The sequence below is a fragment of the Phoenix dactylifera genome, chromosome 16 (assembly GCF_009389715.1).
Source record: "Phoenix dactylifera cultivar Barhee BC4 chromosome 16, palm_55x_up_171113_PBpolish2nd_filt_p, whole genome shotgun sequence".
Taxonomy (NCBI): domain Eukaryota; kingdom Viridiplantae; phylum Streptophyta; class Magnoliopsida; order Arecales; family Arecaceae; genus Phoenix; species Phoenix dactylifera.
The window spans coordinates 3480278-3507701 of NC_052407.1; the positions used below are offsets into that span (position 1 = coordinate 3480278).

The 27424-nt window shown below is 39.4% G+C and overlaps 3 protein-coding genes across 3 annotated transcripts; all 3 read left to right on the forward strand.

Annotated features, from left to right (window-relative positions):
* Positions 1-501: 501 nt before the first annotated feature.
* LOC103718791 (phosphoglycerate kinase, cytosolic) lies at positions 502-7045 on the forward strand. Its single transcript, XM_008807760.4, has 6 exons — positions 502-776; positions 3849-3926; positions 4012-4272; positions 4651-4965; positions 5539-5697; positions 6565-7045. Exons 1-6 carry the CDS (start codon positions 582-584, stop codon positions 6757-6759), a joined length of 1203 nt encoding a protein of 400 aa, XP_008805982.2. The 5' UTR covers positions 502-581; the 3' UTR covers positions 6760-7045.
* A 13350-nt stretch (positions 7046-20395) lies between these two features.
* Positions 20396-21038, forward strand: LOC103718788. The gene is made up of 2 exons (XM_008807759.4): positions 20396-20538; positions 20639-21038. The coding sequence occupies exons 1-2, from the start codon at positions 20443-20445 to the stop codon at positions 20756-20758; spliced, it is 216 nt and encodes a 71-aa protein (XP_008805981.2). The 5' UTR covers positions 20396-20442; the 3' UTR covers positions 20759-21038.
* A 1902-nt stretch (positions 21039-22940) lies between these two features.
* Positions 22941-27214, forward strand: LOC103718787 (probable arabinosyltransferase ARAD1). Its single transcript, XM_008807758.4, has 3 exons — positions 22941-23978; positions 25664-26029; positions 26602-27214. The coding sequence occupies exons 1-3, from the start codon at positions 23097-23099 to the stop codon at positions 26788-26790; spliced, it is 1437 nt and encodes a 478-aa protein (XP_008805980.2). The 5' UTR covers positions 22941-23096; the 3' UTR covers positions 26791-27214.
* Positions 27215-27424: the final 210 nt, after the last annotated feature.

Genomic DNA, 27424 nt, shown 5'->3' on the forward strand with positions numbered 1-27424 from the left:
CGAAAAAAAAAAATTGCTGTCCAAAGCGCTTTAAAATTTATTAATTTTTATTTTTTTTGAAAGTGTTCGTATTAAAATTCTACGGACCATTAGTTTTAGGGAAAAAAAAACTAATCAAGCTTTTTATTTTTTTTTTTAGACGCGTGTCCTTCCCACCTCGTGAGCTCGCGCTGTTATCGGATTTTCGCAGAAAGAAAAATCTCTAGTCTCGAACCGGACACCCGCAGACCGCAGTCAGCAGCTTCTAGAAGTGCGCAGAAACCACGAACCCAGACCCTTTCGCACAAAAAGAAAACCACGAGCTAGACCGACGGGTGGACCTCAAATCCATTCAATCATTCTTAACCGTCCGATCCACCACTTGCACCCTAGCTATCCATCCGATCCGGCGCCCACCGTAAGAAAACTACCGCGGCGCACGAATCCTGGATGCGCTCACGGGGCCATTCGCCTAAACCTACGCCCATCGGGTATTATATATATTAATATATATATATATATAATATACATCCCATCGCCCCTTCCATCTGTGTTCGGAGTCTATCGTCTTCTCTGTTCTTCTCTCGATCGATCGATCAAACATGGCGACGAAGAGGAGCGTGTCGACGCTAAAGGAGGCGGATCTGAAGGGGAAGCGAGTGTTCGTGAGGGTGGATCTGAACGTACCCCTGGATGACAGCCTCAAGATCACCGATGACAACCGGATCAGGGCCGCCGTCCCCACCATCAAGTACCTCATGGATCACGGCGCCCGTGTCATCCTCTCCAGCCACCTGGTGAGCTCTCTCTTTCTTCTTCTTCTTCTTCTTCTTCTAATTTTTTTCTCCCATTAAGGCTATTTTCCTTTGATATTCGTTGTTCGTGGGTGGTTGTTTTGGCTCGCCATCGCTTGCTGATAAAGCGGCTATAGATAGAGAGAACTACTTTTATTTTTATCTATTGCAGTTTTGGTGCTATTAGGTGCTAGGTACTCGAACTTGATTACTCTTTCTATATGATGATGAGAGGGTTACAATCTTTTATTTTGCTTAATGATATGCCAATACTATACTATTTTCGTTGAGCTTTGATTAGTATTATCATTGTTGATGAATCTGATTGTTCCGAGTGTGGGTGATTGTGGTAGGAAGAAAAAAGAGAAATACTAGAAGATGGTTAACAAAAGATAGCATTTTTATTTTCTTAGAATAGAAATGGAATCGTACATGTTAAGGATGGAATTATAACTGAGCACTGTAATTATATGTTAAGCGAACGATCTAAGGGCGAGCTTTGCCTGGATCGGTTGTGTTTGGCTTGATTAAGCTTGAAATACAGATGGATTATTATTGTATATAGTTAAATATGATTTAGTTGCTATTTTTAAGCAAGAAAATGTAACGCACTTTTCTTTTTCCTCCTCTTAAGAATAATATTATGTTGAATGAGGGGAATGCACGTCAAATTTAAGGTTGAGATTGACCACGGTGATTACCTCAAAGTATACATATGGAATCCTTGGAGTATCAAAACTCTCACCAATTCCTTAAACGAGTTATCAGCAAACATCTCAACTTTTAAGTTTGGCTGCTAAAATGAGTTGTATTTGAACATCTTGCGTTGGGTTCAACCCTATTCTCAAATAGGACACTTGATTCTTCCCGCCCCTGCATTTGCATGAGCAGGACAGAGTCTTAAATTTTTTAAAAAGGGGTTTTGGATGAAGGGAAAAATGCCTCGGTGGCATGATTTCAGTTATGCAGAATAGTCACATAATAGGAAGCTTTTCAGTTGGCAGTTCGTTGGCAGAAATGCTTGGAAGAAGGATGGGATGAGAAAATGTCAAAGCCACATTCAAGTAAGCACACTGTAAATTTATAAGCTTATACTGCCTCCACCCGCTTTAAATAAAAGAGCAGAAAATCTGAAAGAAGGGGAAAATGCGAAAACTTACAATGAGATAGGATGTTGATGGTTTCATCTTTGCATAAAGATGACTTTACCTTCTGTGATTTTGATATATGGCACTCAATCTGTAAGTTCTTGTATTTGAATAGATTGTACCTTGTTCAGTATGTTAAAGTGAACTAAAAGAAAGCATATATCATGTTCCTGGTTAATATGCTTTCCCTTTCATAACATGTGATTCCCATTATCGTGCTAGCCTTTTAGTTTTGTATCTACAAGCATTGTCATCATTTTCAGTAGGTTGCATGTGCATCTTATGCTACAGCCTTTATTCCCTTTCATTATCCATGCATCTTGACAGTTTGTTAAAGTGAACTAAATGAAAGCATATATCATGTTCCTAGTTAATATGGTTTCTTTTTCATAACATGTGATTCCCATTATGTTGCTAGCCTTTTAGTTTTGTATCTACAAGCATGGTCATCATTTTCAGTAGCTTGCATGTGCATCTTATGCTACAGCCTTTATTCCCTTTCATTATCCATGCATCTTGCCAACAAACTTGAATTTCAGACCTGATAACTAGTTAACAACCCAACTGTTCATCTCTTTCCTAGGACCTTGTTGTCCTTCACTTTCTGGTACACCAGTAATCTTTTCCTTCATGGAACTCTACTTTGCTCCTTTTGAGAAGGCTGTATTCCATCTTCTTCTTCATTCAGGATCCTCCATGATGCCTCCATGAGAACCAAAATTGATGGTCTATGTGCAAGTATTTTGATTATAGTAAAAGCAGGCATTTTACTGTGCTTAGAAGCTTGAATTGTTGAAGGTTTATCTTGGCAAGCTTGTACCATGTTGTGTTTCCATAATTTTTGTATTTTGATGAATATGTAAGCACATATTAAAGCCTTTTTTTAATCATATTTTTTTGTTTCTTTTCTTATAGTTGATCTTGGGATGTTAGGTTAGTGTGAATGAGGTGTTTAGCTATCTTAGAAGCCGATTGCTGGGCTATTAAAATCCATCTTTAACATGCTTGATGCCTATATCGAGCTCGATAGTTGGTACTTTGTGTTGAGGCATTTATAATGGCCAGGATATTGCAGAAGGCACCTATTTCCAAGAACTAAAGACAATGAAGCACATGAATTTACATTTACTTTTGTTTTATATTTATAGCTTTGCAATTATGGAAATTGGATAAGGAAGCTGTAGATTTGCCTGACATAGCTGGGGATTGTTGCAGAACTAATGCTCGTCAAATGGCTACATCATAAGAACTAGTACAATAGATGCACTCACATGTGCATTATTGCAAATTTTTAACATTTATTGTTTTTTTATGTGCTTTTGTTTTGTTATGTGTGGGGTGCAATTTCTAGTTATAGCCTTCCTAACTGAGCATGTTTGATAAAATAACCTGGTTTAATTGAAGCATTTTATTTCATCTAGTTTGAAAGGGTTGCAAGTCCTTCTCTTCCTAATCCTATTGCAAATTTTCCATTTGCAACCTTTAAATTGAGCTTGTAGCCTACTTATTCCTATTTTATATTTGTATTTTACTGGCCATTTGATGGCAGGGATGCAGTTTGTAGTCATTGTATTATGGTTAAATCATTTATCATTGTTCTTTTCATTAAATTTTTTTTGTTGATGCCATTGTACATTGTTCTAGTCCTCTGCAATTATCTTGTATTTTATTTTATCGTAGTAGCCATTTATCAGTATATGTGCCTTGTGTATCAGAGATTTCACATTATTTTTTTTATTTTACATGTCATTCATTTCTTTAGCTGGGTGATATTACAATTTGCCGCAAAGAACTGTTCCATGAGCGCTTTGATTCATTCTCATTATTATATTTCATGCTGTAATCCCTCTTTTCTTGATTTTTTTTGGGGTCCTTTTGGGCCTGTCGATGTGGGAATAACTGATTGATATGGTTTTTCACTTTTCAGGGGCGTCCTAAAGGTGTTACTCCTAAGTACAGCTTGAAACCCCTGGTGCCCAGGCTATCTGAACTACTTGGAGTCAGTGTATGTATGATGTGCTGTCATTCAGCATATTTTTAAAGAATGTATTCAGTGAAGCTTAGAATGTTAATTTTGTGCTCTCAAATAGGTTGAGATGGCCAATGACTGTATTGGTGAGGAAGTTGAGAAAATGGTGGCTGCATTGCCGAATGGAGGTGTTTTGCTCCTTGAAAATGTGAGATTTTATAAAGAAGAGGAGAAAAATGATCCAGAGTTTGCAAAGAAACTAGCATCCCTTGCTGACCTTTATGTGAATGATGCTTTTGGCACTGCTCATAGGGCGCATGCCTCAACAGAGGGTGTTGCCAAATTCTTGAAGCCAGCTGTTGCTGGTTTCCTTATGCAGAAGGTATGGTGAAATCTGACATTTTATTTTATCAATACAAGCTCCCAGCTTCTAATATATGTATGTAATTAAATAGTATGTATATATGCATATTCTTTTTTATTTTATTGGACATATTTGACATCATTGGTTAGAATTAAAAGTTTCATTTCTTGTTCCATTGATATGTCAACCTGAAAATTGATGTTCTTTCTTCATTGTGAAGATCATTGCTAAAGTTACATATTTGCAAGGACTATTTGGTCTGTATCTTGATATTTAGCTTTTAGTGTTTGCTTCCAATAAATTTGTCATTGTCTCAGGAACTTGACTATCTATTTGGTCTGTATCTTGATATTTAGCTTTTAGTGTTTGCTTCCAATAAATTTGTCATTGTCTCAGGAACTTGACTATCTTGTTGGGGCAGTAGCAAACCCCAAGAGGCCCTTCGCTGCCATAGTTGGTGGCTCAAAGGTATCAACCAAGATTGGGGTGATTGAGTCACTGCTGGAGAAGGTTGATATTCTTCTCCTTGGTGGAGGAATGATATTTACATTTTACAAGGCACAAGGGCATCCAGTTGGGTCATCTCTTGTTGAAGACCAGCTCGATCTTGCAACTGCGCTACTTGAGAAAGCAAAGTCTAAAGGGGTGTCTCTGCTGTTGCCCACCGATGTTGTAGTTGCTGACAAGTTTGCTGCTGATGCAGACAGCAAGGTATGTCCACCTACTCTTGTTTTATATTTAAGTAGCACCTATATGTTTCAAACTCAAGAAAACTAGAGGCCTAAAAATTTAAAAGAAGGAAATATTTCCAAGCCTATTTCTTGTATGGGTTCTTCTCTGTTTTACTATTATTTTTTTATGCAAAAGTAATTCTTGCATTTTAAAATATCTTATTTGAGCTTTGCTATTTAATTTTCCGTTGGTCTATCATATTTTCGGGGTTTGTTTTATTTATTTTTTTATGCCCATGTCATAGTTATCATATGCAGACCTTGTGGATGATTTTTCTCTGAATAGGACACATACTCCTGTTGCCACGATTTTGAATTAGATTTTTGAAGTTGCCAAAGTCGAAACCAGTATGAAAGAGTTATTTTGACTTGACTACTTGCACTGATGTTACTTCAACTGCAGTGAAACATTCTTTCCCGAGCTGGTAATTAATGGAGTTGATTCTTGCATATTAACCCTGTATTCGTCATACCATATTTGGGAACCAAGTACCAAGGGCCATCAGGGAGTAAAAATACATTTTCAGATGCAAGATTTCCTTTTATTTTGCAGGTTGTACCAGCATCTGGCATTCCTGATGGTTGGATGGGGCTTGACATTGGACCTGACTCCATCAAGACATTCAGTGAATCTTTGGACAGCACCAAGACTATCATCTGGAACGGGCCAATGGGAGTGTTTGAATTTGAGAAGTTTGCAGTGGGAACAGAGGTAAAGTAATAGTAACCTTTATAATATTTTACTTATCATGATATTTCTGAAAGTATCTATGGCTTGCCATTTATGATTTCTTTCTTTGCTGCAATACTAAAGGGCTACACATTGTGTGGGTGTATAAGCAGCTTAAAATTCCACTCTAGAATTCTTATCCTTCTTCACCAACCTCGCAGACCTTAATTCTAAGCTGCTCTCTCAGTGCTTCTATGTTGCAAATGCCCACAGTATCTCGCGCTATACTTAGATGGGGTTAGTGGGGGTGCTTTTTAGTTTCTTTGTTTTTGATATAGTGACCTTATATGCTCAAATCGTATTTTTTGTGCAATATCTTGACCCTTATGATCCATATTTATCGAATTGGCTGATTTTTGTTGAATTCCAGTTTGGTCCTGAATGAAGTGGTTTACTACACAATTAGGTCCTCTATGAAAATATGAAAGTAAATGTATCAATTCTTATTATCTTCTTTTTTTGATGAAAATGTTTTAGCTTTGTTGTCATAAGTTGACAAAATAAGCCTATCCTAGATAAAAGGATTTACATGAATTAATAGTACCCATCAGATATTAGTCCGTGTAAAATAATCAAAAGGATTTCTCATCCTACCCTGCACTTGGTAAAGAGATGACGAACTGAAGAAAAAAACAAATGAGGCAGCTATTGCATGATCCATGGAAGTTGTATAATTCTAGAACCAGAGTCTCGACCTAACACAAACTCTTTGGATCATTTAATGTTTGGTTATTACATGGAACCGGTTGCTCTGTTTTTGGTTCTACTTCTCTCATCCGGTTAGCTAAATAGATTTTCTTGTTAAGGATGAAGGAATATTGGAGTATAAACATTTTCTCATTTGTTCAGGCAATTGCTAAGAAGTTGGCTGACCTGAGTGGAAAGGGGGTCACAACCATCATAGGAGGTGGCGACTCTGTCGCTGCTGTAGAGAAGATGGGGCTTGCTGACAAGATGAGCCACATATCTACTGGAGGTGGTGCGAGCTTGGAGCTACTTGAAGGAAAGTCTCTTCCTGGGGTTCTTGCTCTGGATGATGCTTGAAAACAAATCTTGTTTTCTCTACCTTCTAGTGCCCTTCGAGTGACGGATCTTTCAATGTGGACTAGTACTTAATGCTTCTTAAGCTGAGACGGCTTTTACCATAAGAAGTTTTTGTATCTGGCTGTAATAAGTGATTTTCCCAAAAAACGTTTTAACTTAGATGGTATTGTGACAAATTTGCTTAGTATTGCTGTTTCTTTTGGCACTGAATTCCTTTGTCAGGGAATGATCACGCATGAGATTGGTGACTGTCACCTGCAAGGAAATCGTTATTTTTTCCTCCTTGTATTTTGAGTATAAGCTTTTTTCTCTATAGGAAAATAAATTTGAGTAGGCCTGGCATCTGAAAATAAATCTGATGAAGGTGCAGAAGAGAATTTGCTGAGTCTTTTCCAGTCTCAACCATGGGAAACAGGAAAAAAGGTAAGCTAGTTAGTTCTTGTGGTTAATTACGGTATAAGTGGAAGAAAATCTGGTCTCGGTGCTTTATGTAGAGGTGTAGAATGGCATTTGGCATGTATGATGGATGGATTTTGTTCAGAAAGGGAACACTGCATGGATGGCTGCTGTGATGAAGCCCTCATTTGAGCTAGATTACATTTGCTATTTATGACCCTAAATATTCTAGGGGAATATCCTGTAGAAAATACATGGAACTGCACCCAGATCATCTGTATCTTTTCTCAAGGATCCTGGTAACTGGATATTCTGTGAGTTTTTCGAAGTAACTGCCTTTGTGCAAGGACTACAGAAGTTATTCAGCGTCCCTTCTTTCAGTAATATGGAGCTATTTTTCAGCTCACCACTGACTGCGCTAATTATGGCCTTAAGCAATGGTATTATAACTGTTAAACGGTCGACCTTTCGCTATCTTTTAAGATAAATAACATTTTAAGATATAGTGCCTGTCATTTCGGACTATGTCCCGTTATTTCCTTGTTATAACGAATCATAACTAACGGTCATTATTTTTATTACGTGTACTTTCTTTTCGATAAAATAATGTTTACTTAAATTATAATTTTTTATTCGCAAAATATTCTCCGTATGGTCTCGATGAATATATTACTTAATATAACAAGGAAAAGAAAATACCGTTGCCTTTATCGTCATGGCCTATTATTTTTTATTATAGTACTGTTACAAGAACCTTTGATCCAATGATTATTCTAATATAAAAAAATTAAAAATAATTTTTTGAAGCGTCAACGGTTTTGGTATGGAACTATTATTGCGCATTATTTCAAACAATGGCACTAATTAAACTAGTCCCAGAAGGTGTCATGATGGGACACTATTCTTTATTACTATCGAGACTAAATTATTAGAAGTCTCTAAATACATTAACCATTTCTCAGTTCGGTACATGAATAGCTGCTATAAAATTACGCTGGCTCCGGCTCCTGCCCGGCAAGGCCGTAAATGAGTTGGATTGGTTCGTGAGCCCATTTTGGAGGATCCCAGAGCTAGATCGGATCTTAAAATTGGATCCATTTTATGTATAGGTCGACTAAATTTAAACCCAATCCGACTCAGCCCAAACAATCTGCATATAAAATATTAAAATATTATGATAAATGATAACTCTTGGTTGGTTTCTAAGTTCCAACTTGTAATTTAATAAATGCCAATATTTATGGTTACCGTTAATTATATGTAATATAATAAATGAATAGCAAGGCAAGTATAGGGCATTCAGGACCCATTTATTATTATTTATTACACCCGATTTTGCTTGTTTTTTTTTTTTTTTTGCTAAAACAAGAGGAGAGGGAGGGAGGAAGGGACAAGCCCACCCCCGCGTAGCAGCCCCGACCACTGGGCCCCCACCCCGCCAGGAGAATGTTCGATGCGGGTAGACCGAGTCGTGTGTTGGGCACCCCGACCTATTTTACTCATACCCTCCCCACCCGTGGGCCGGCTCAGTTATCCGACCCGACCCTCCGTGTGAGTACGTCACACCTGGCACCACTCAGGCTACCAGCCGACCAGTAGCGCTTCCAGACCCCGTGTCCAGGCATGGGGCATCCGGTCTCCGAATTTAATCGACGCCCGCACATTTCGAACCTGGAACCACTTGGTTGGAAGCAAACACTCCGTTCCAACTGGGCTACCACCTTGGTGGTCCCGATTTTGCTTGTTCTAAACATCGTGTTTGGTCCTGCTGGGAGATTTTTCCGCTAGGGGCCTTTGGCTAACCCTTCTCCCCTCTTCTCTATTTCTAACCCTTCTTCCAACTCTCCACCTAGCGAGACGAAAAAATCGAGAGCGAGAGAAAAATAGATCAGGCGCCGCCTCCTCCGCCAACTCTCCTCTCTGTTCTTCCTCCGCCGCCTCCCCCTTGCCGGCGCCGCCAACATCCCCCTGGGCTCCAATCTCACCCCCTCCAAGCACCGAACCTTCTCTCTCAGCTTCGTCTCCGACCCCGAGAACCCCTCCCTCTTCCTCATGGCCATCAGTTGCTCACAGGCCCTTGTGTATACATTAAACTATTTTGTACTTCACCATCCTCCTCGCTAACGTTTAATAGTTGAAAACTAGTCTTGGCACGCCGCATTGCAGGATAAATTCATTTTCCTCTGCAACTATACGTGGGTGCCTATCCTGTAAATTTAATTATTTTTCAGTTCATTATCGTATGAACTATCGTAGGATTGTAGCAGTCCTGGCATGAGGTGTGATAGGGCTAGTAAATGTGCAGGCTAATTATCTTCAAGGCTCTTTTATATATATATATATATAATCAGATCTATTTTTAGATTCTCCATCTACCTTGGCTGAACTTATATTTCAACTTCTTATAGTCCAACTAAATGATAAAGGGTGCCCTAAATATGGGGTAGCACTTCTTATTTCGAGAAAATAGAGGACGAAAAAGAAAAGAGGCACAAGCTTGTTATCTTTCATTTTCTGCCTTTCAAATGCTCTTATGCTTTTATTTGATGTGGCAACTTAGAAAAGTTTTTTACTGAGAGTTTTCTGCAAAAAATAAAAAGGGCAACCCAGTAAGTCAATACAGTCAAGCTGGTGACTAGGTTGGTCCAGCTTTGCGGTCTGAAGAGTCAAGGGATGAGAGCGAAGAAAGCAAATTTTTCTCAATAGATAGGCTCAGTTTAGCTCACAAAGAAGACGAAGACCTTGTTGTCTTATCCCGGGCCTTACAACACAAATGCCCATATATTTGTTGGTTGGTAGCTGTTTTTAAGAGCAAAAGATGCCATAGCAGCCGAGTGCTAGCTCGAGGGATAAGATCTTATCTAAATGAGTAAGAGCTTGAACTTGGTGTAAGGGAAGGATTGAAAGCAGGTGGAAAAGCTATAAGAGGAGTCAACCCTAATTTGTCTTAATCATTAGGAGTAAAAGCTATCACTTTAAAGTAAAATTATTAGTCTTAGAATGGATCCATGAATAGAGCTAGGGGAACTTGTGCATGCAAGAGAAGTGCCACAGCCAAGAACCAAAGGATGCCAACAACCAAGGAGCAGCTGCAACCCAAGCGAAATAGAACTATGACAAAGCCTAAGGCAAAAAGATTTACTCAAAAAGATGCAACACATCCATCGGCTTCATATGAACGAGACATAGCGACTCAGGGGGTGAGAACTTTGAGAGGTGGAGGTCCAAACAAGAAGGCTAGAGCCAAGCAGGGAAGGACTAAAGGAAGAGTAGTTGGTGAAAGTAGGCACGAGTGGAGAGGCGAGTATGAAGTTGAGTCTAGTATTGCTTTCGTAGATGAGTGGGAAGCAAGTGAGAGTCCAGGCTTGCCTTGAAAGTGAGTCGGGATAGGTCAAAAGCGATAAATACTATTTTGTATTCTTGATTGATTCAATTGCTGATGAGAGATAATGGCACCCCGGCCATGCCCAAAAGAAAGGAGGTTGAAAGAAATATCAAAGCGAGATAATATAAGTAAATTCTTCTAGCTTAGAAAGCTCCCATCGCTTTTAGATATGTGCATAGCACAATGCCACTAGTGCGACTTGAATCCATATGCAATGGAACAATTAGATAAGTTAAGAAAGTATTATCGAATAGAAGAGGCTCAAGTATACAAGCGAGGGAGCAATCTCTATAAGGGATGAACTACAATCCAAAGGGAAAAGGAAGAGAGGCCGATCCGATGGTTGAGAAAAGTTTCGATTGTGCAGAGCTGTCTCATCACTCAATTTTTTTGGGGGGTGGGGAGAGAGATGTAAGAAACATGACCAACTTGACCCTTAGCCCAAGCATTAATTTTTTGATATTTTCAAAAATCTCCTTTTAAGGAAGAAGGATGGATTGCTGTGCTGACGATCTAGAAGATATAATTGGAGGACATGTATGGTTAGACTCTATTTATATACTTGGTGGACTTTGGCATATCTTAACTAAAGCTTTTGCATGGGCTCACCATGCATTTATATGGTTTGGAGAGGCTTTCTTGTCTTATAGTTTTGGTGCTTTATATGTCTTTAGTTTCATCACTTGTTGTTTCGTCTAGTTCAATAATGCTGTTAATCTTGGTGAGTTTTACGGGCCCATCAGGTTAGAAGCTTCTCAAGCTTAAGCATTTATTTTTTTAGTTACAGTCCAACATCTTAGGGCTAATGTGGGATCTGCTCAAGGATCTACTGGTTTAAGTAAATATATCATGTCTTTTCCGCCTAAAGAGGTTCTTTTTGGAGAAGAAACTATGCACTTCTTTAAATGGTTGTAAAAAATGCACCGGGTTTCAATTTGATTTCCGGCCGACTGCTTTTGATACAAAAAAGGCAATACATGATTGGATTTATGGAAGGAAGGTTAGATACTTGCTTGTACTTTTGGTTGAAATGGGATGAATTGGGTGCAATTTTTTGGCTAGATACTTGCCATGTGATGCAATTTTTTGACTACCTTCATAGCACAGTATTTTTTTTTAAACACCACATTCTAGTACTCTACTAAGATACAAGAGAATCATCATGTTAATTAGTTGCAAAAGTAAGCAAACCATTGTACTTTCTTATAATGTGCTTCATTTAGTAGTTACAAATGTCAATACCATAATACTATCTTATGATGCAAATGCATTCACTGGTGCAAAATTTATTACACTTCTACAAATATACTTTTCTATTTTACTTTTTTATTTGAATAGATCAAAGCATTTAAGGGTTCGAGCATTGACTACAATGGGCTAACCTTTGTTGACCTCCCTTCTCTGCCGCTCTGGCTCTAGGAAAATTCTATTATATGAGATAATGAATATTCTGCAATTCTAGTTGTAGGAAATTCTTGTATTCCATCGGCCAAATTTTCACTAGCTTTGCAACTATGATGTCAACTTTATTAGAAACTGTTCAAAGTACTGACATGCACAAGCTTTAGGAAACCCCTGCAAATTGGATTGCAGTATAACTGTCTATAAACAGAGTGGCTGCTTGTAAATTTAAGAGACAATCGGAGTTGGTAAAAGGAAAAAGCAGGTTTCGAAGCGGCGAAGCTTGATGGCGGTCTAGCTAAACATAGAGCGAGTTTATGATAGAATCCCGTAGAGCTTCCTTAAGCGAGCATTGGAAAGTTTCGGCTTCCATAAGATCTGGATCGGCTGGGTGTTAGACTGTGTGCAGGGGTCGAGCTTCTCCATTCCGGTCAACGGCACGTCGTCGCCTTTTTCCCAGTCTACTATGGGGCTTCGACAGAGGTGTCCTCTGTCCCCATATTTATTCATCATTTGCTCTAATGTGCTTCTCGTGCTTTGTAGGTAGCTTGTGGGTCTCAGGAGCTGGCAGCCTATATTCTAGCCCCTGGCACCTGACTGCTGTCTCATCTACTGTTTGCAAATGACTGCCTCCTACCAGCCAGGGCGAGGGCTAGAAACGCGCGAGCCCTCAAGAGAGTGTTGGCGGATTATTGTGCAGCCTTCGAGCAGAGAGTGAACTTCCAAAAATTGGCCATCGCCTTCAGTCCGAGCACGGATCGGAGGGAGCGGCGGAAGATCAGAGCGATCCTGGAGATGCAGTAGCAGGAGGGGACGTGGAGTTATCTAGAGGTTCCCATCTCAGGGAGAAGGCTGCAAGTGTTGGAGTGTTCAGGGCTGGTGCAGCAGATTTAGGGCAGGCTAGAGGGCGTTATCCCTCTCCATGATGGGCAGATTGACACTAGTCATGTCAATTTTGTGCTCCATGCCTATTTATCTTACGGCCAACACTGTCATCCCGAAGACAATGTTGATGAGGATTGAGCGGCTACTTCGAAGTTTTTTGTAGGGCACGCACGGTGGGGACTACGAGGTGCATTTGGTAGCCTAGGAGAGAGTCTGTATGTTGTTACGCGAGGGAGGCCTGAGGGTGCAATCCCTTCTAGAGAGGCGCGAGGCGCTCATTGCTCGTCATGCGGTAAAGAATATCCTTGAGCCGCAGGGCTTCTGGAGTCAAATCATGGTGGCTAGATATGGCTGAGTGGCGACTGATAGGGTGGCTCCGAGCAACCGGAGATGTTCTCACATGTAGTGAGAGATAGGGAGGTATTTGCCTACTGCCTTGGCGAATACTAGATGGTTGATTGGTGACGGACAGAAAATCGATGTGGTGGAGGACCCCTTGCGACTCTGGCCAACTATGATTAGTGCTGAGGCGGCAGATGAACTCTGGGTTTGCGACCTCCTTAGGCCTGAGGAGGCGGAGTGAGATGGGGATAGACTTGGCTAGTTGTTTGGTGAGCACTTAGTAGAACAGGTTCGATCGCTCCTGGTCCTGGGATCTGCGGGCCCAAATGTCAGGGTTGGAGCACTTCATGCAGAGCCAGTGTTAGGATAGGGGATGTTCTTCGATTCCTCCAACAGGAACACAAGCCGAGTCCGGAATGCGATTGGATCTGGAGATTCGGACTCCACCCAAGGATTGCCTTATTCCTCTAGAAGTTGGCCTGGGAGCGCCTGCCAACGAGATCGGTGCCAAGCAGTCGAGGGTTGAGCATTCCCCCCAATGTTCTGAGTGTCGTGTGGACGAGATGGTGGATCCCGTGCTATTCTAGTGCATGTGGGCGAGGGGGGTCTGGAGACTTGCAGCGGTCCCGCAGGATGCTTGGAGTTGGAGGGACTCTTTCCTACAAGTGATCTATCGGTGGTCCGGTATCCCTCAGATGCGCCGGATGGCCATTGGAGCGAGTTGCACAGCTTACCACATATGGCTGGCAAGGAATGCTCAGACTTTTAGCGAGCACAGTCTGTTCCCGAGGTTCGTGGTGGAGCGCGCCCGAGCACAGGCAGCAGAGATTACTCATGCAAGTTTACGTCATGGGCTTTTGACAGCTTCGGACACCTAGGGCCCCTATTCTGCTCAGGCAGTGCCCTATATGGTATTTTTTACCTCGGAGCCCCCACCCTCGAGTTTTCTTAAGGTCAACTTTGAAAGTTTCATTTTGGACGAAGGCAAGAGAGGAGGTGTCGGATTTGTTATCAGGGGCCCGAACTCTCGGATGGTGGCTACTGGTGGTTGCCGGTGGTTGTCAGATCTTCGACATCTCGGTTTCTGGATCAAAGTTGCGGGCGTCCCGAGCCGACCTGTGTCATGCGCGGCGAGTGCTTTAGCTAGCTCGATCATATTAGAGGGCGACTCGGAGACAAGGGGGCCCTCATGGTGGTGGAGGGGGACACTCTCTGCTTCGAGATATTTGGACGATGTTTAGAGATGGCATGGACTTTCAAGCTCAGCATATGTTCCGAGAGGCCAATGGGGCAGCGGACTGAGTGACTGCATATATGGCCAGCCACTCAGGAGGCACCCTGTGGGCCGAGGAGGGAGAGTTGCACAAGGTACTTCGTGACTTGTTGTTTATTGATTTCATTGGATGTATCCGTACTCGTAATGTATGAAATACCCGCATTCGCAAACAAAAAAAAAGAAGAAAAGGCGAGCAATTTTTGGACATGGCAAAGGTTAAGGAAATAGAGCTGCATGGTTCTCGGCTCAACTCCTTCTGTGCCATAGTTCATCAAGCCCTCGGGCTCTAGGGAGTGGCCTACGAGTAAACATGTTGGCTTTGGGTTAAATACAACAAATATCCAACATCAAACTTCCTATTTTGGGACTGATTTTTTCTAATCAAGTTTTGATTTAGGTTTGGATTGATAACCAGACTTCAAGAGCTCTAGGGGATTTTGCAGAAAGAATGGGTCACTTTTCAAGATTTGAGATTAGAGGCCTGGACTACGGAGTCATAGCATCTGGTGATAGCTCGATTTTCGATACCTCGATTTTAGAAGCGGAGATAAGGGCTGCTTGGGCTGGTGTTAGCTACGCTTGGCACATTCTAAGAGATTGTGGGTGACTCTACTATTGTAATTGGTTGGATCTAGGGTGGGCTGGGGAGATGGGTACTCAACCCCTATTTCAGTACATTTGGAGCCTGATGAGAGGGAGCACTTGTTTTGTGGCGAGGCAGATCTACTAGCAGGCGAATGGAGCCACAAATTGGATGACCTCCTTTATGGCGCTTTGGACCGATGTGATGCTTGCTCTGAGGGCTTTTCGGGCCTTCTTACTTCTTGATTTTTTTTTGATGTATTCATGCTGTGAAATGCCCGTCTTAGCTAAAAAGCTAAAAAAAATGTAGACAATCAAATCCATGAGCTAATTGTGTGCACTCATTTTTAGAGGTACAATCTTTCCGTTTTATGGATCTAGGTCTTTCCCTTGACTTCTACTATATAATATGAGCAGCAGTTATAATTTGTTTTAACAATTTGTCTTCTTTGACTACAACTGCTAGGTCAAAGGTAAAGAGTTTCATGCATAGCCTCCTAATATGTTCTTAATAAGAAAAATACTGCCTAAGCTTTGTAATTTCATGATGAGGAAAGCTATCTGCAAATACATCGCTACCAAACATGCTTGACATCCTAGAACATCACATGTGCTTAATCCTACTATATTGATTATAAGAATTTGAGCAATTCACTAGTTTTTTTTTTTATTGCTTTCAGTAGCTGGTTCCTAAGTTTCCATCTGATTCTACCATATGAAATTTCAAGAAACTTCAATTATCCACATATTTCATTATTAAAAAAATGATTGGTCTCACAAAATTACAAAATGCAATTTAAACATTTAAACCAAAATGTAGGGCAATTCATGCTAGAATCAAGCAGGTAGGATACCAAATGCGCAGGCACAAGTTTGTACCATCTGGTCCAAAATAGGCTTGGTCAAAATAAGTATAAGATAGTTTATCACGTGTAGACAATGGGATCCAGAATTTGATGCACCAAAGATACAAATTGTATTGCATGGTTTTTGCTATCAATCTAGATTTTCCTTGTTTACACATGATGTAGTGTTTTTTAATTTTTTTAAGCTGTTGTTTCTGTAGCGGTACATTGTTCTTGTGGTTACTTTGTCCTATATTTCCTATTCTTTTTTCTCAATGAGAGGCACAAGAAACGAAACAAAGAAGTACATAAAGAACTTAAGCATATTAGATGATGGGCTTAGGAAGGGTATTCCAAATGCTTTGCCCTTTATTAAGGGGGAGAGTCCATGGCATTTGAGGAGGTTGTTGACAAAGAAAGAACACCACTTCTATACTCCATATATGGCTGCATTTGTGGACCCTGAGCTGGTCAAAGACAAGATGGCACCTTATGAAACAATGCTAGAGTTCACACATGCCCTTCAGAAGATCTCTCTGGACTCTGTTGGAGCACATAGATTCCTTATTAGCTACCTTGAGAGCAAGTACAGGGATATGGTTTGTCATGTATATTGACTATAAAGATAAAACCTACAGTGCTGTGAGCTTTAAGAATTCCCATTAGTGAGAATTTGTGTGCTTATGGTATTTATATTTTCTTAAAAAATACAATAATATAAGCATCTAAAATATGTTTCTACAATAGCAATTATTTGGCTGTGCATTCTAGTGTCTTGTGTCTTAGGCAGAACAGGCCATTTAAAACACCTGCACAAACTAGAACTGCGTAATATACGCAACTTCCTTTGATCTACAAATATATAACTCAATATTTTATGGTGGGGAATGCACCCATGATTCCACAAAACCTTTGTCAAATGGAAAAACACCCTATTTTTATTTCAGACTAAATTTGCACTTTACGTTTACTTCAAGTAGATTTCTGCATGCAATTCACTTGAGGATGTCTTATAATTGTTGATTGTTGACATCCTATTTTCTTGCAAACTATTATTTAGCCATGTTTACTTTAGATGAACCATGCCAAAAGTCCTCAGTGACTAGAAATTTATGAAAACACCTCAGGTATCTTACTAATTGCAGATTGATGCAAGACCTTTTTACTTATCAGTGACTACAAACACTTAAGTGATGAATGCATTAATTCATTGTTTAGAAAATTTTGTAGCCAAGCAAATTTTAACTTTTTATATGAACCCCTTACTATGGCATGCAACTTGAATTTATGAAATACTTTTCATACAACCCCATCTGAATTTTGAATGATTGGTTCACATAGTAACATCCATGGACAAACTAGGGGTGCAAGTGATTTCCAGGTCAAGCATGACTCACCAATCAACTATACAAACCCAATCTCCTAAACCTAGTTTCTTTTTGTTGCATGGTCACAGCGTGTGGAGTAGGAGTAGTAGGACCTCCCAATAATCACCAAGACAGTGATAACCTCCTTCAGAAGATGTTTTTCTTCCTTTGTCACAAAAAACACAACATAGACTAGTTCAAAAAGGCACTTCTTGATACACCGAGACCAAGAAACCAGAAACGGGACACCCTACATAACCACAATCAATCGTAAATTAAGCATATGGAAATCTATCTGTTCATAATTAAGGATATAAATATCCTACCTAGAAATTCTGAAGAAAATAGAGGAAACTGACAGACCAAACCAATTTTAGCAATCTTTCCAGGAGAATACATCAAGGATCCTATGCACAAGGACGATGAAGACCCAACTGATCGAAAGCAGAGCTGAATTTAGTTTTTACATCTTGTGATGGATTTCTTTTGAGCGTTCTTTCAGCAAATGGGACTGCCCTCCCTAGAGGGGATTCTGATTAAAGCAGGAGTTTGGATGTAATAACAGGTGATCTATAACACCCCCCCCCCCCCCCACCCCCCAAAAAAGAAGAAGAAGAAGAAGAAGAAGACAATTACTCATTTCACATTTGTTGGCTTAAATTGTGAATTTATGTTACAAAAATATTGTTTCTATTGAATGTTATATCACATTTGCTGCAACAAAATGCAGCACATCATTACAAAATATATATAGGGACATGGACTTTATTAAAACAAAGAAGGCAAATAATAGAAACTCCTACATAGGACCTTATTCAGCATACATCAAAGGAAAAATAGAATCAACTCTCTCAATCATCGCATATGATGCCTGAAATAAAAGATAGATATTTTTTGACATAAAAACTAGGCAACATAATAATTTCAAAGATGATACAAAGAACTTTGTAGAAGCAACTAACCTTAAAGTCTCTTTTGTCCCACGTCGGATTTTACATCGAATAGTTGGGAGACCGAGGCGCTGATGAGCCTCAAAGCGGTGACATCCAGAAAAGCCTGCAAAGGAGAGTTGTGCTCAGAGATGCTAACATGATAAAAATAAGGTCATATTAGCATTGCAAGGAAAAGTAATATAAATAACACACAAGTATTGTATTTGCTTTTGCAAAAGTCAAGGAGCACGCACCATAGTAAACTCCATCCACCTCTAGCACATCAATCTGCATAAGTACATAAATTAAAATGACTATGCCTGTTATCATATGAATGATCTGAATTTAACAAATGGTAAATAGTTTAAAAAACAAAAGCTAAATACAAACACAGATGCATTTTGTGTAATAAATGCCTATATGCACATTACAAAGTACAGAAGGGTTTGTTCTCTGTTATTTTGATCAATCAATCATCATCATCATCCATCAGTCTTCTCTAACTAAACTGTGCCAAGGTCTTATCTACTTCAACATTTTCTCCAATTAAAACTAAAACCATTCTTAAAAAAATCTTCCAGAAGTGTAATACTCTACATGTAGTAATGATAAACAGTAACTTCTTATAAAATAATTCCTCCTAAACAAAGTTTTTTGCTGGTATACACTGGTTTTCTTCAAAAAAAATGCTAGTTACTTTTGCCGTCACAGCAGATTAGCAATAAAAGAGAGGTTCTGCCAATAAATGTTCAAAAACTATTTGTGCAGTTCTAGGAATACTGTTTCTTTTTTATGGGTAATACTTGCTACTGATCAAGGTGTGCTTTAATTTAGGTTCGATGCAATGCATGGGACCTTGCAAAGAGACTAAGCTCCTTGCAAAGAGAATTGCCAAAACCTCTAAGTGAGTCAAAACAAGGTAAACTATAGCAAAAGCGATGTAATCAGCAGAATTCAATAAAATGTGACTTCAACCTGAACTAAACATATAGGTAGGCTTGAAGTAATTTAAAATGTTATCGCAAGCTTGTGGATGCACATACAGCAATAAGGAAAAAAAAGGGAATGAAATTACTTATCTGACTTTTTTTTAAGATTTCTTTTTTTATAAACAAACTTGATGAAAAGGACAAACACGATTCTTAAGGGAGTAATGCGAACATAAAATGATCACAGGATAAGCCTTTAGTGATCCATAAAGCAACTAGAAAATGGACATAGGAAAGACATTTGGGAAGGAAAAAAAAAAGGAAAAAGATCTTGTCTAAACTCTAGCATTTCTTTTTTTAATATCTCTTTGAAAGACAAGATTAAACTTAAAATCCTCGGAGGAAAGGACAATCTAGATCTCCCAAATAGTTATCTTTGTATGGACACCAAAGAACAGTCCCAAAATTGTGCTTTAAATGTACTATAGTTCAAATTGTTCTATTTGTATCTTTCCAAGTTTCCAAGTTCATTTGGACCGGAATATATATATATATATATATATATTTACAAATTTGCTGCAAATAGTACCAGATGTATACAAGTACAAACAAATCTACGAAAATCAATTATTTAACAAAGGTAACCTCCGAGATTTTTCTGGATTTTCCTTCTCTTTTTGCTTGTTAACAGAGTTTCAGGGTGTATAAGATATCCAAACTTACAGGTTCCTGAAGCCCTATTTGTTTGATGCTCTCCATGAGGTCCTTCACCTTCTCCGGATCATTCGCCCGGGTGCGCATCAGAGGCCTCCTAATCTTCTCGAGAGGCAGTTCAAGAATCGCAGGCCCTCCCGATTTGGGCTTCGAGAAAGGAACCCCTGAAAAGAAAATTAACAGAGATCACCAACGGACTTCAGCTTTCATAAAAATTTCATAACTTATCACCAAAAAATCCCTCAAAAAAGCTAATGTTTCTCATAGGGAGGTACCATTAGCGGAAGCTTTGATCGGGCGCAAGGAGCAGCTGCTGCTGAGGGTGTGGGAGAGATGCAGCGAAAAGTTCGCCATCCTCTCCTTCTCCTTCTCCTCCTCCTCCTCTCCGGTGGGCAGAGGAAAAATATAAGAGAAATTTTCTTGCTTATAAATCGGGACGAAAGCAGTAGTGCCATCAACGAAGAGTTCGGATCGCTCACGGCAGGCGTGGGCCGCATGGCCGGCCCATCTGCGACCGCATGCATCGGCGACGGCGTGGCAGTTTCTGGTGGGCCAGCCTCCAGGGAACGAGATAAGAGCCCAGGAAACTTGGGTGGCCATCAAAGAGAGGAGCTTTCGATAGCTTCGAAATGGAAGGAGCAGCTCAAATGGCTGTGCCCATTCTGGGAATCGTAGCAGTTGCCGCAGTGACATTCTATGCTGTTAGCTTCGCAGAGATCCGTGAGGTAATCTTATCCAATCTCTGTAGCCAGCTTCCATTGTTCTCTCTTTGCTTGCTTGATCCATCTATCGTATGAGCAAGTCTTTTTCCCTCGTAAACTACAGAAGTCTTTCAAGGACTTGGAGGACTCGGAGGAAACGGAAAGTGGGGGTGGATTCCGGTCCTCGGCCAGCTCCAGGGAGCGAAGAGCCAAGAGAAAAGCCGAGAAAGAGGCCCGGAAGTGATATTATTGAACTCCAGTCTTCTATAGATGCCATGAGAGCGTTCTTCTTTTCTTCTTGTGGAACCAACGGGAAAAAAAAATTACAAACAAGTTGTCTGCTTCTTTTTTCCTGGTTTTTCTAATTAAGCTACATTTCCCCTTGGATGGAACCTTTCATGCTCATCATCCTAATTGTGGATTGCTGCAGCTTTAAAGGCTATACAATTCGGTTTACGGATGAAATTTATGAATTTCTGTTGGACATATAGATTTTTCTAATCTTAATTCTGATATCCTTTTCATGATATGCAAAGTAATTAAGATTTCCTGCAATGCTATGAAATGTTTTTTTCATGAAAAGAAAACAACTAATTTGCATAGAGGTCGGACAAGTTACCTTAATAACATTTAGTTGTTTTGACAAATATCCTGAAAGCAAATCTATGAGGCTCGAGGTCTATATAACGCAATGACTTAGGAACTTCAATGAAGAGTCTGCTAGTGGCATTTCCTGATTGAATCTTGCTCAAGTTTGTGCAAAAGATAATTGGGACTACTCCTACCTCTAAAAGCTATTTATAATTTGCAGCCAAGGATGGATGCCTTCTATGATCACAGCTATATTTAACTTTTAAGCATGCTAAGTAATCATTCAACTGGTTAATAAGGCTCGCAGCCACACTCGAGAGTGTTTTCCACTGGATTATTAATGCTATACTCCATTCCATACAAGTCATTCTCTTTCAAAGAGAGGTTTGAAATCTCTACATGAGAAGTTATCTTATACCTGCAAAATTAGAAGCTGATTAAACCAAAGTAGAACCGAAAAGCAGGTTAAGCAGCAATCTTCACTGTGTTGGCAATCAAAATCTATGCATGGCTGGTATATGATCTTCAGATTTGATTTACAACTTCTCGCTGCACTTCATGGTAGTGCTAGTTATCATAATTCAATTGTGTTCACTTAGGCCTATTTGGTTGGAGGTAATTTTGCATGAAAAAATAAATTCCATATCAGACTACTATATTTGATAAAAAAAGTGGATGAGAGAGATAGTAAAATAAATAGTGGATTCGATGTCTATTTTTCTGAGAGGCAAGGTAAAACAAATACCATCAGAGGGTGGTATTTATTTTTTTGTGCCAGATTACTCAGTAGAGGTAATCCAAAAATATTATTTCTTGAGGGAAATACCATTACTTATATTATGTTAGTATTGTGTTAGTTATATTATATAATTAATTTTAATTATATAAATATATTATAAATATATCAATATATTATTTAATAATATTTTATAAAATAATATATTTAATATATTAATATATTTATTATTAAATATAAAATGTTACCAAATAATTAGCATATATTTATTAATTATCATTTAATCTAACATAGGATTTATTAATAATAAATATATTTATTTATATACAAAACATACTAAAATTTATTTATAATAATAAGAGATATATTTTCTAATATATATATAATTAGTTTAAAAATATTTATTAACTTATGTAAATATATTTCAATATTCGAAATAGCCAATATTACCATGTTTATGCAAGTGAGCCATAAATATCTAACAAATGGACTAAACAAAAATGTTGTTGCTTGAACTGTTTATTCAAATTATTATTAAAAATTTGATAATATTCCAATATATTATTATCTCGAATCAAATGTATCAATCTTTTTTTGATGCTATTTTTTAAAGTATTTTTTTTACCAACCAAATACGATAAAAATTATTTTTCTCCATAATTATTTTTTTAGATAAATAATTGCTAGGAGTCAACAAATTACTCCGTAATCTTCATATATATCCCAACCAAATGAAGCCTTAAGCTAACCATGGAACCTATATTTTCTAAGCGACTTACGCAAATAGAAAAAAAGATGAAAGAAGTAATATTTCTCTAGATACTTCATGCAAGTTTTGAAAAAATTCAAGTTGTTACCAACATAATCTATAACTCTATCTCCAAAAAAAAGGTTGCTCACTTAAATGGAGCAGCAAGGAGAAGTAAGTTTATGATGATCGCCTTAATTAAAATTCAAGATAGTTTTGAAGCAGCAAAAGTATAGTCGGCAACCGGAATGCCCATTCTGTGTGTAAAGTCGGCAGTCCTTCGATCTCCGTAAAGGATGCCGACTTTAATTTTTTCTCTCGTTTTATATCCATCTCTGTATTTTAATCCTGCCTTCCTGAACCGAGCCGATCCAGCCGGTTCGAATCTCCCTTCCGGTGTACGGTATACCGTCCTCCCTCTCCTCTCTTTAACGGTACTATTAACGAACCCCGTCTCGCGAGTCTACCGTGCGCCGCTCTCTCTCCCCGGCCGAGAGCCGGACCGACATGTCCGACCGGAGCAGGCCCCGAAAGCAGCCGAAGCCCCTCTCCCCGTCCCTCTCTCCCTCTCCCTCCACCCCAAAAACCCTAGCCCCATCCCGAATGGCCCGCCGCTCCCTCCTCAAGCCCTTCGTGGCCTTCGCCCTCTCCCTCTTCGCCCTCTACTCCCTCCTCCACGCCGACCTCTCCCTCGGTCCCCTCTCCTCCTCCTCCTCGTCCTCCGCCGCCGCCGCCGCCGCCGCCGATGCCGCTGCCGCCCGCCCCCCGGTCCCCAAGATCTACGTTCACGATCTCCCCCGCAAGTTCACCTACGGAGTCATCCGCAGCTACCTTCTTGCCCGCGACCCCGGCGCCACCCCGCCCCCCGACGGGGCCCTCCGCTACCCCGGCCACCAGCACTCCGCTGAGTGGTACCTCTTCTCCGACCTCCTACGTCCCGATCGCCGCCCCGACTCCCCCGTCCGCCGCGTATCCGACCCCGCCGACGCCGACCTCTTCTACGTCCCCTTCTTCTCCTCCCTCAGCCTCATCGTCAACCCGATCCGCGCCGCCAACGCTGGGGCCGCGCCGGAGAAGGCCTACAGCGACGAGGCCATGCAGGAGGAGCTCATGGAGTGGCTCGAGGGGCAGGAGTATTGGAGGAGGAACAGGGGGAGGGACCATGTGTTCATTTGCCAGGATCCGAATGCTCTTTATAGAGTTATCGATCGCGTGAGGAATTCCGTCCTCCTCGTCTCGGATTTTGGCCGCTTGAGGGGGGATCAAGCGTCGCTTGTCAAAGATGTGATCTTGCCATACTCTCATCGCATCAATCCATATAAAGGTGACATCGGCATTGAGGGCCGGCACTCGCTGCTCTTCTTCATGGGCAACCGCTATCGTAAGGAGGTAAAAGTTTGCATTTTTATTTTCTTTCGAGTCGTATTCTAGCTAATATTTTTATAATTTACAATCTATCCTGAATGAAACATCGGCTGAGCTTCTAATCTACGCATAATGTTTGTCTTCTAAGATTTTCAGGTAAAATATGCTTACCAACGATTTATAAATCAAAACAATTGCTAGAACTCCTTATTCCCGATCTAAATTAGTTTGACTTGTTCTTTCGATATTATATGCATAGATCTACATTATATTTCTGTTGGCCAATGGATCCCTACAAAAGTGGCCGATGTAGTAACAATTGTTACAAGGAAGTAAGTTTGTTCTTGCATCTAGAGCAGACCCTCTAATGTCAAATTCTGTAGAACATAATGCTCTGTGATATCATTTTCTTAAAATAAATGATCTTGAACCAGGGTCATATATTATAACTAATAAATGCAAGCCTACTTATGAAGAAAGTTTGGAGAATTTAACTACATTTTTTTTAGATGGTAAAATGTATATCTCAGTAGGATAATCTTTTGTAATTTTCGCAGCCTGTTCCACATCTCCATCTTAACCTGGTGGTTCTATCATACTTGTCGAGTTGTTTTTAATGGAATATAATCAGACCATCAAAATTATATTTCTTCTCAAATGCTCTGCTCTTTGAAGTTATTTTCATGCTACATCCAGTCAATGAGAAACCAATGCCATTCAAGCCGCAAATCAAAATGAAGAGATATGTAAAACTGATTTCCCTCCTATTAACAGGAAATTCTTTTCTTGAAGATACTATGCAGATAGTTATTTTAGTGTTTGAAATAAAATATATCATGATGTCTAATATGTAAATATATCACTTCCACCAGGAAGGGGCCCTGTTATATTTACCTTTTTGGTCTTTTATAATTTATCTTAAATTTTCCTTGTATTCCTCTCTTATAATAGATATCAGAAGTAATAGAATAAGTATAATGTGGTGAATAATGCAGTTTAATTGCTGGTTCTAAATTTCTTATATGAAGATTATATGCGTTTACTATCGACAATGTGCTGTTATTTTATTATTGAAGACATTTCAGATTGAGACTAAATCCATATTTGCAGTTGTTAGTCATTTGCCGTATCCTTAAATAGGCTATCATGCCCTTGTTAAACATCTGCCTACGTGAGGGAAGACTATGATCCTGCATTGATTTAAGCCAGAACTTAGTCAAGTTATTGAATAGGATTGATATCTTCATGGCCTGTATGGCTTCCCTGCACACTCTTGTTTACGTTACACCGTACGTCCTGATCCTGTTATCATCATGATTCATGAGCCTGCAATATACTTAATACTTAGTAGCCTAGACAGGAAGGACTACAACAAAGTATTATAAGTGACCTTCTAGAGCATGCTATATGGATGTATAGTTCTCCTTCTTACTTGCTATTCTAGTGATTTAATATACTGAGAAACTGAATTGCAAGAATCTCATTTGCTTTCTTTCACTGTAGTACTATCTTCCTGCTACCTAATTTGAAAGATATATTAAATAAAAAAAAAATGAATATTAGAACCATTATCATACTTGTTGGCACCACTTCTCAAGATATGAAGTCTAACTGGAAATACATTTTTGAACCACTACCCTTCTAATGTTATCCCTCTACACCTATAATCTGTTAAAATTGTCATAATCTGTTGGCTTTATGCAAAGTAGGGTGGGAAGGTTCGTGATACTCTTTTCCAGATACTTGAGCGTGAGAAGGATGTTGTCATCAAACATGGTACACAGTCCCGGGAGAGCCGGCGCACGGCAACACAAGGAATGCATTCATCGAAGTTCTGCCTACATCCTGCTGGAGATACTCCCTCAGCTTGCAGGTTATTTGATGCAATTGTGAGTTTGTGTGTTCCAGTGATAGTCAGTGACTCTATTGAGTTACCCTTTGAAGATGTCATAGACTACGGAAAAATTGCAATATTTGTGGATACACAAAGAGCTGTAAAGCCAGGATACTTAACTAAAATGCTCAGAAAAGTAAGCAAAGACAAGATTCTGCGGTATCAGCAAGAGCTTAAAATGGTAAGTAGAATGTTGTTCCTATGTCATATCTTATAATTCTGTTTACTCAGTTATTTACATTCTGGATTGTTCTTTCAATTGTTCAAAGAAATATATCTAAAAAGGAATTCTCACAACATTTTTTTCAAACATTTATTAATAATACTAATTGTTGCACGGTCATCTGTATATCAAGGATACGGAAGATAATTGTGTCGTCAATATATATTATTTTGGAGTTGGTGTGGTAACCTTCCCCTCTAGATGCCTCACCTCTATGTCTGCTATCCAGAAATTTTGCTTAGGAAATTTGTTTATATGAAGGAGGTCAAATGCTTTTAGAACAAGGTGAACAATATTAAAAGGCCACAAGCTAGGTTAGCTGTACAAAAAAAAAGAGGAAAAATTACACTACCTAGATTATGATAACTTTCTTTCTTCAGCCTTTTTAGTTTTGCTTAATTGAGATCTATTTCTATGCTATAGTTGGACGAGTTATGCTTAGATCTATTAACAGATTGAACACATATTGAAGTATTAATGCAGTACATAATTTTGAGATCTAGAGGTTTAGGCTTTACCCTTATTTTCAGGTGAAACGGTACTTTGAATATGAAGATCCGGATGGAACAGTGAATGAGATATGGCGACAAGTTTCTTCAAAACTCCCCCTGATAAAATTGATGATCAACCGTGACAAACGTCTTGTCAAGAGGGGCCCACATGATCTTGACTGCTCCTGCATATGTTCAAGACAAAATGGGACTATCATTTCTAGGTGATGAGGAGGTTCAAGTCTTACTGCTATGCTAAAGCTAGAAATGTATTTGAAGATTAAGCCTTTCCTGGAGATTCAGAGCGGCATGGCTCGGGTCTTACTGCTTGTGCTTATCCATTTTTGTATAGCTGAGGCAATTCTTTCATCATCATCATGATGCCTTGCACTTGTCCAGTGCAATATAGCTTTAATTTCCAATGTAATACATAAAGATAATCTGCATGAAATTAGGGAGATTTTGGATTTTAGCATTCATTCGAAAGCCATCTTTGGCTACTCATTCTTTTTTGTCTTGAGTTCAATTTTTATTCTCTTTGATACCATAAAATATGCAAGGTGTAGGTCTTTTCAGCTTACTCTTGCTTTCGGTAAATGGATTGAGTTTGGAACCTGTATAGTAGAATAAAATCATTTTTGCTCTTCTGTTACTGCAGTTATCATATGTGGTCCTTGACTTCTTGTTATTTAAGGTGGTCATATCTGTTCAGGCAGAACTAAACTGTTAGAGTGAGACAGTCTTTCGGGGGCACAACCCAGCTATTTGTGTCTTGGCTCACAGATTAACACAGCTGTCAGCCTTCTGTGTTGCATTTTAGATCTTTCAGTAACAATTGACATGAGATGGAGGTAGGATTCTC

Excerpts from the sequence above, each read along its gene's own strand:
- LOC103718787 (XM_008807758.4), top strand. The coding sequence starts at position 23,097 with ATGTCCGACCGGAGCAGGCCCCGAAAGCAGCCGAAGCCCCTCTCCCCG. Across the intron at positions 23,979-25,663 it reads GCAACCGCTATCGTAAGGAG|GGTGGGAAGGTTCGTGATAC; the intron begins GTAAAAGTTTGC and ends TATGCAAAGTAG. Across the intron at positions 26,030-26,601 it reads ATCAGCAAGAGCTTAAAATG|GTGAAACGGTACTTTGAATA; the intron begins GTAAGTAGAATG and ends CCTTATTTTCAG.
- LOC103718788 (XM_008807759.4), top strand. The coding sequence starts at position 20,443 with ATGGAAGGAGCAGCTCAAATGGCTGTGCCCATTCTGGGAATCGTAGCA. Across the intron at positions 20,539-20,638 it reads GCTTCGCAGAGATCCGTGAG|AAGTCTTTCAAGGACTTGGA; the intron begins GTAATCTTATCC and ends CGTAAACTACAG.
- LOC103718791 (XM_008807760.4), top strand. The coding sequence starts at position 582 with ATGGCGACGAAGAGGAGCGTGTCGACGCTAAAGGAGGCGGATCTGAAG. Across the intron at positions 777-3,848 it reads TCATCCTCTCCAGCCACCTG|GGGCGTCCTAAAGGTGTTAC; the intron begins GTGAGCTCTCTC and ends TTCACTTTTCAG. Across the intron at positions 4,966-5,538 it reads CTGCTGATGCAGACAGCAAG|GTTGTACCAGCATCTGGCAT; the intron begins GTATGTCCACCT and ends TTTATTTTGCAG.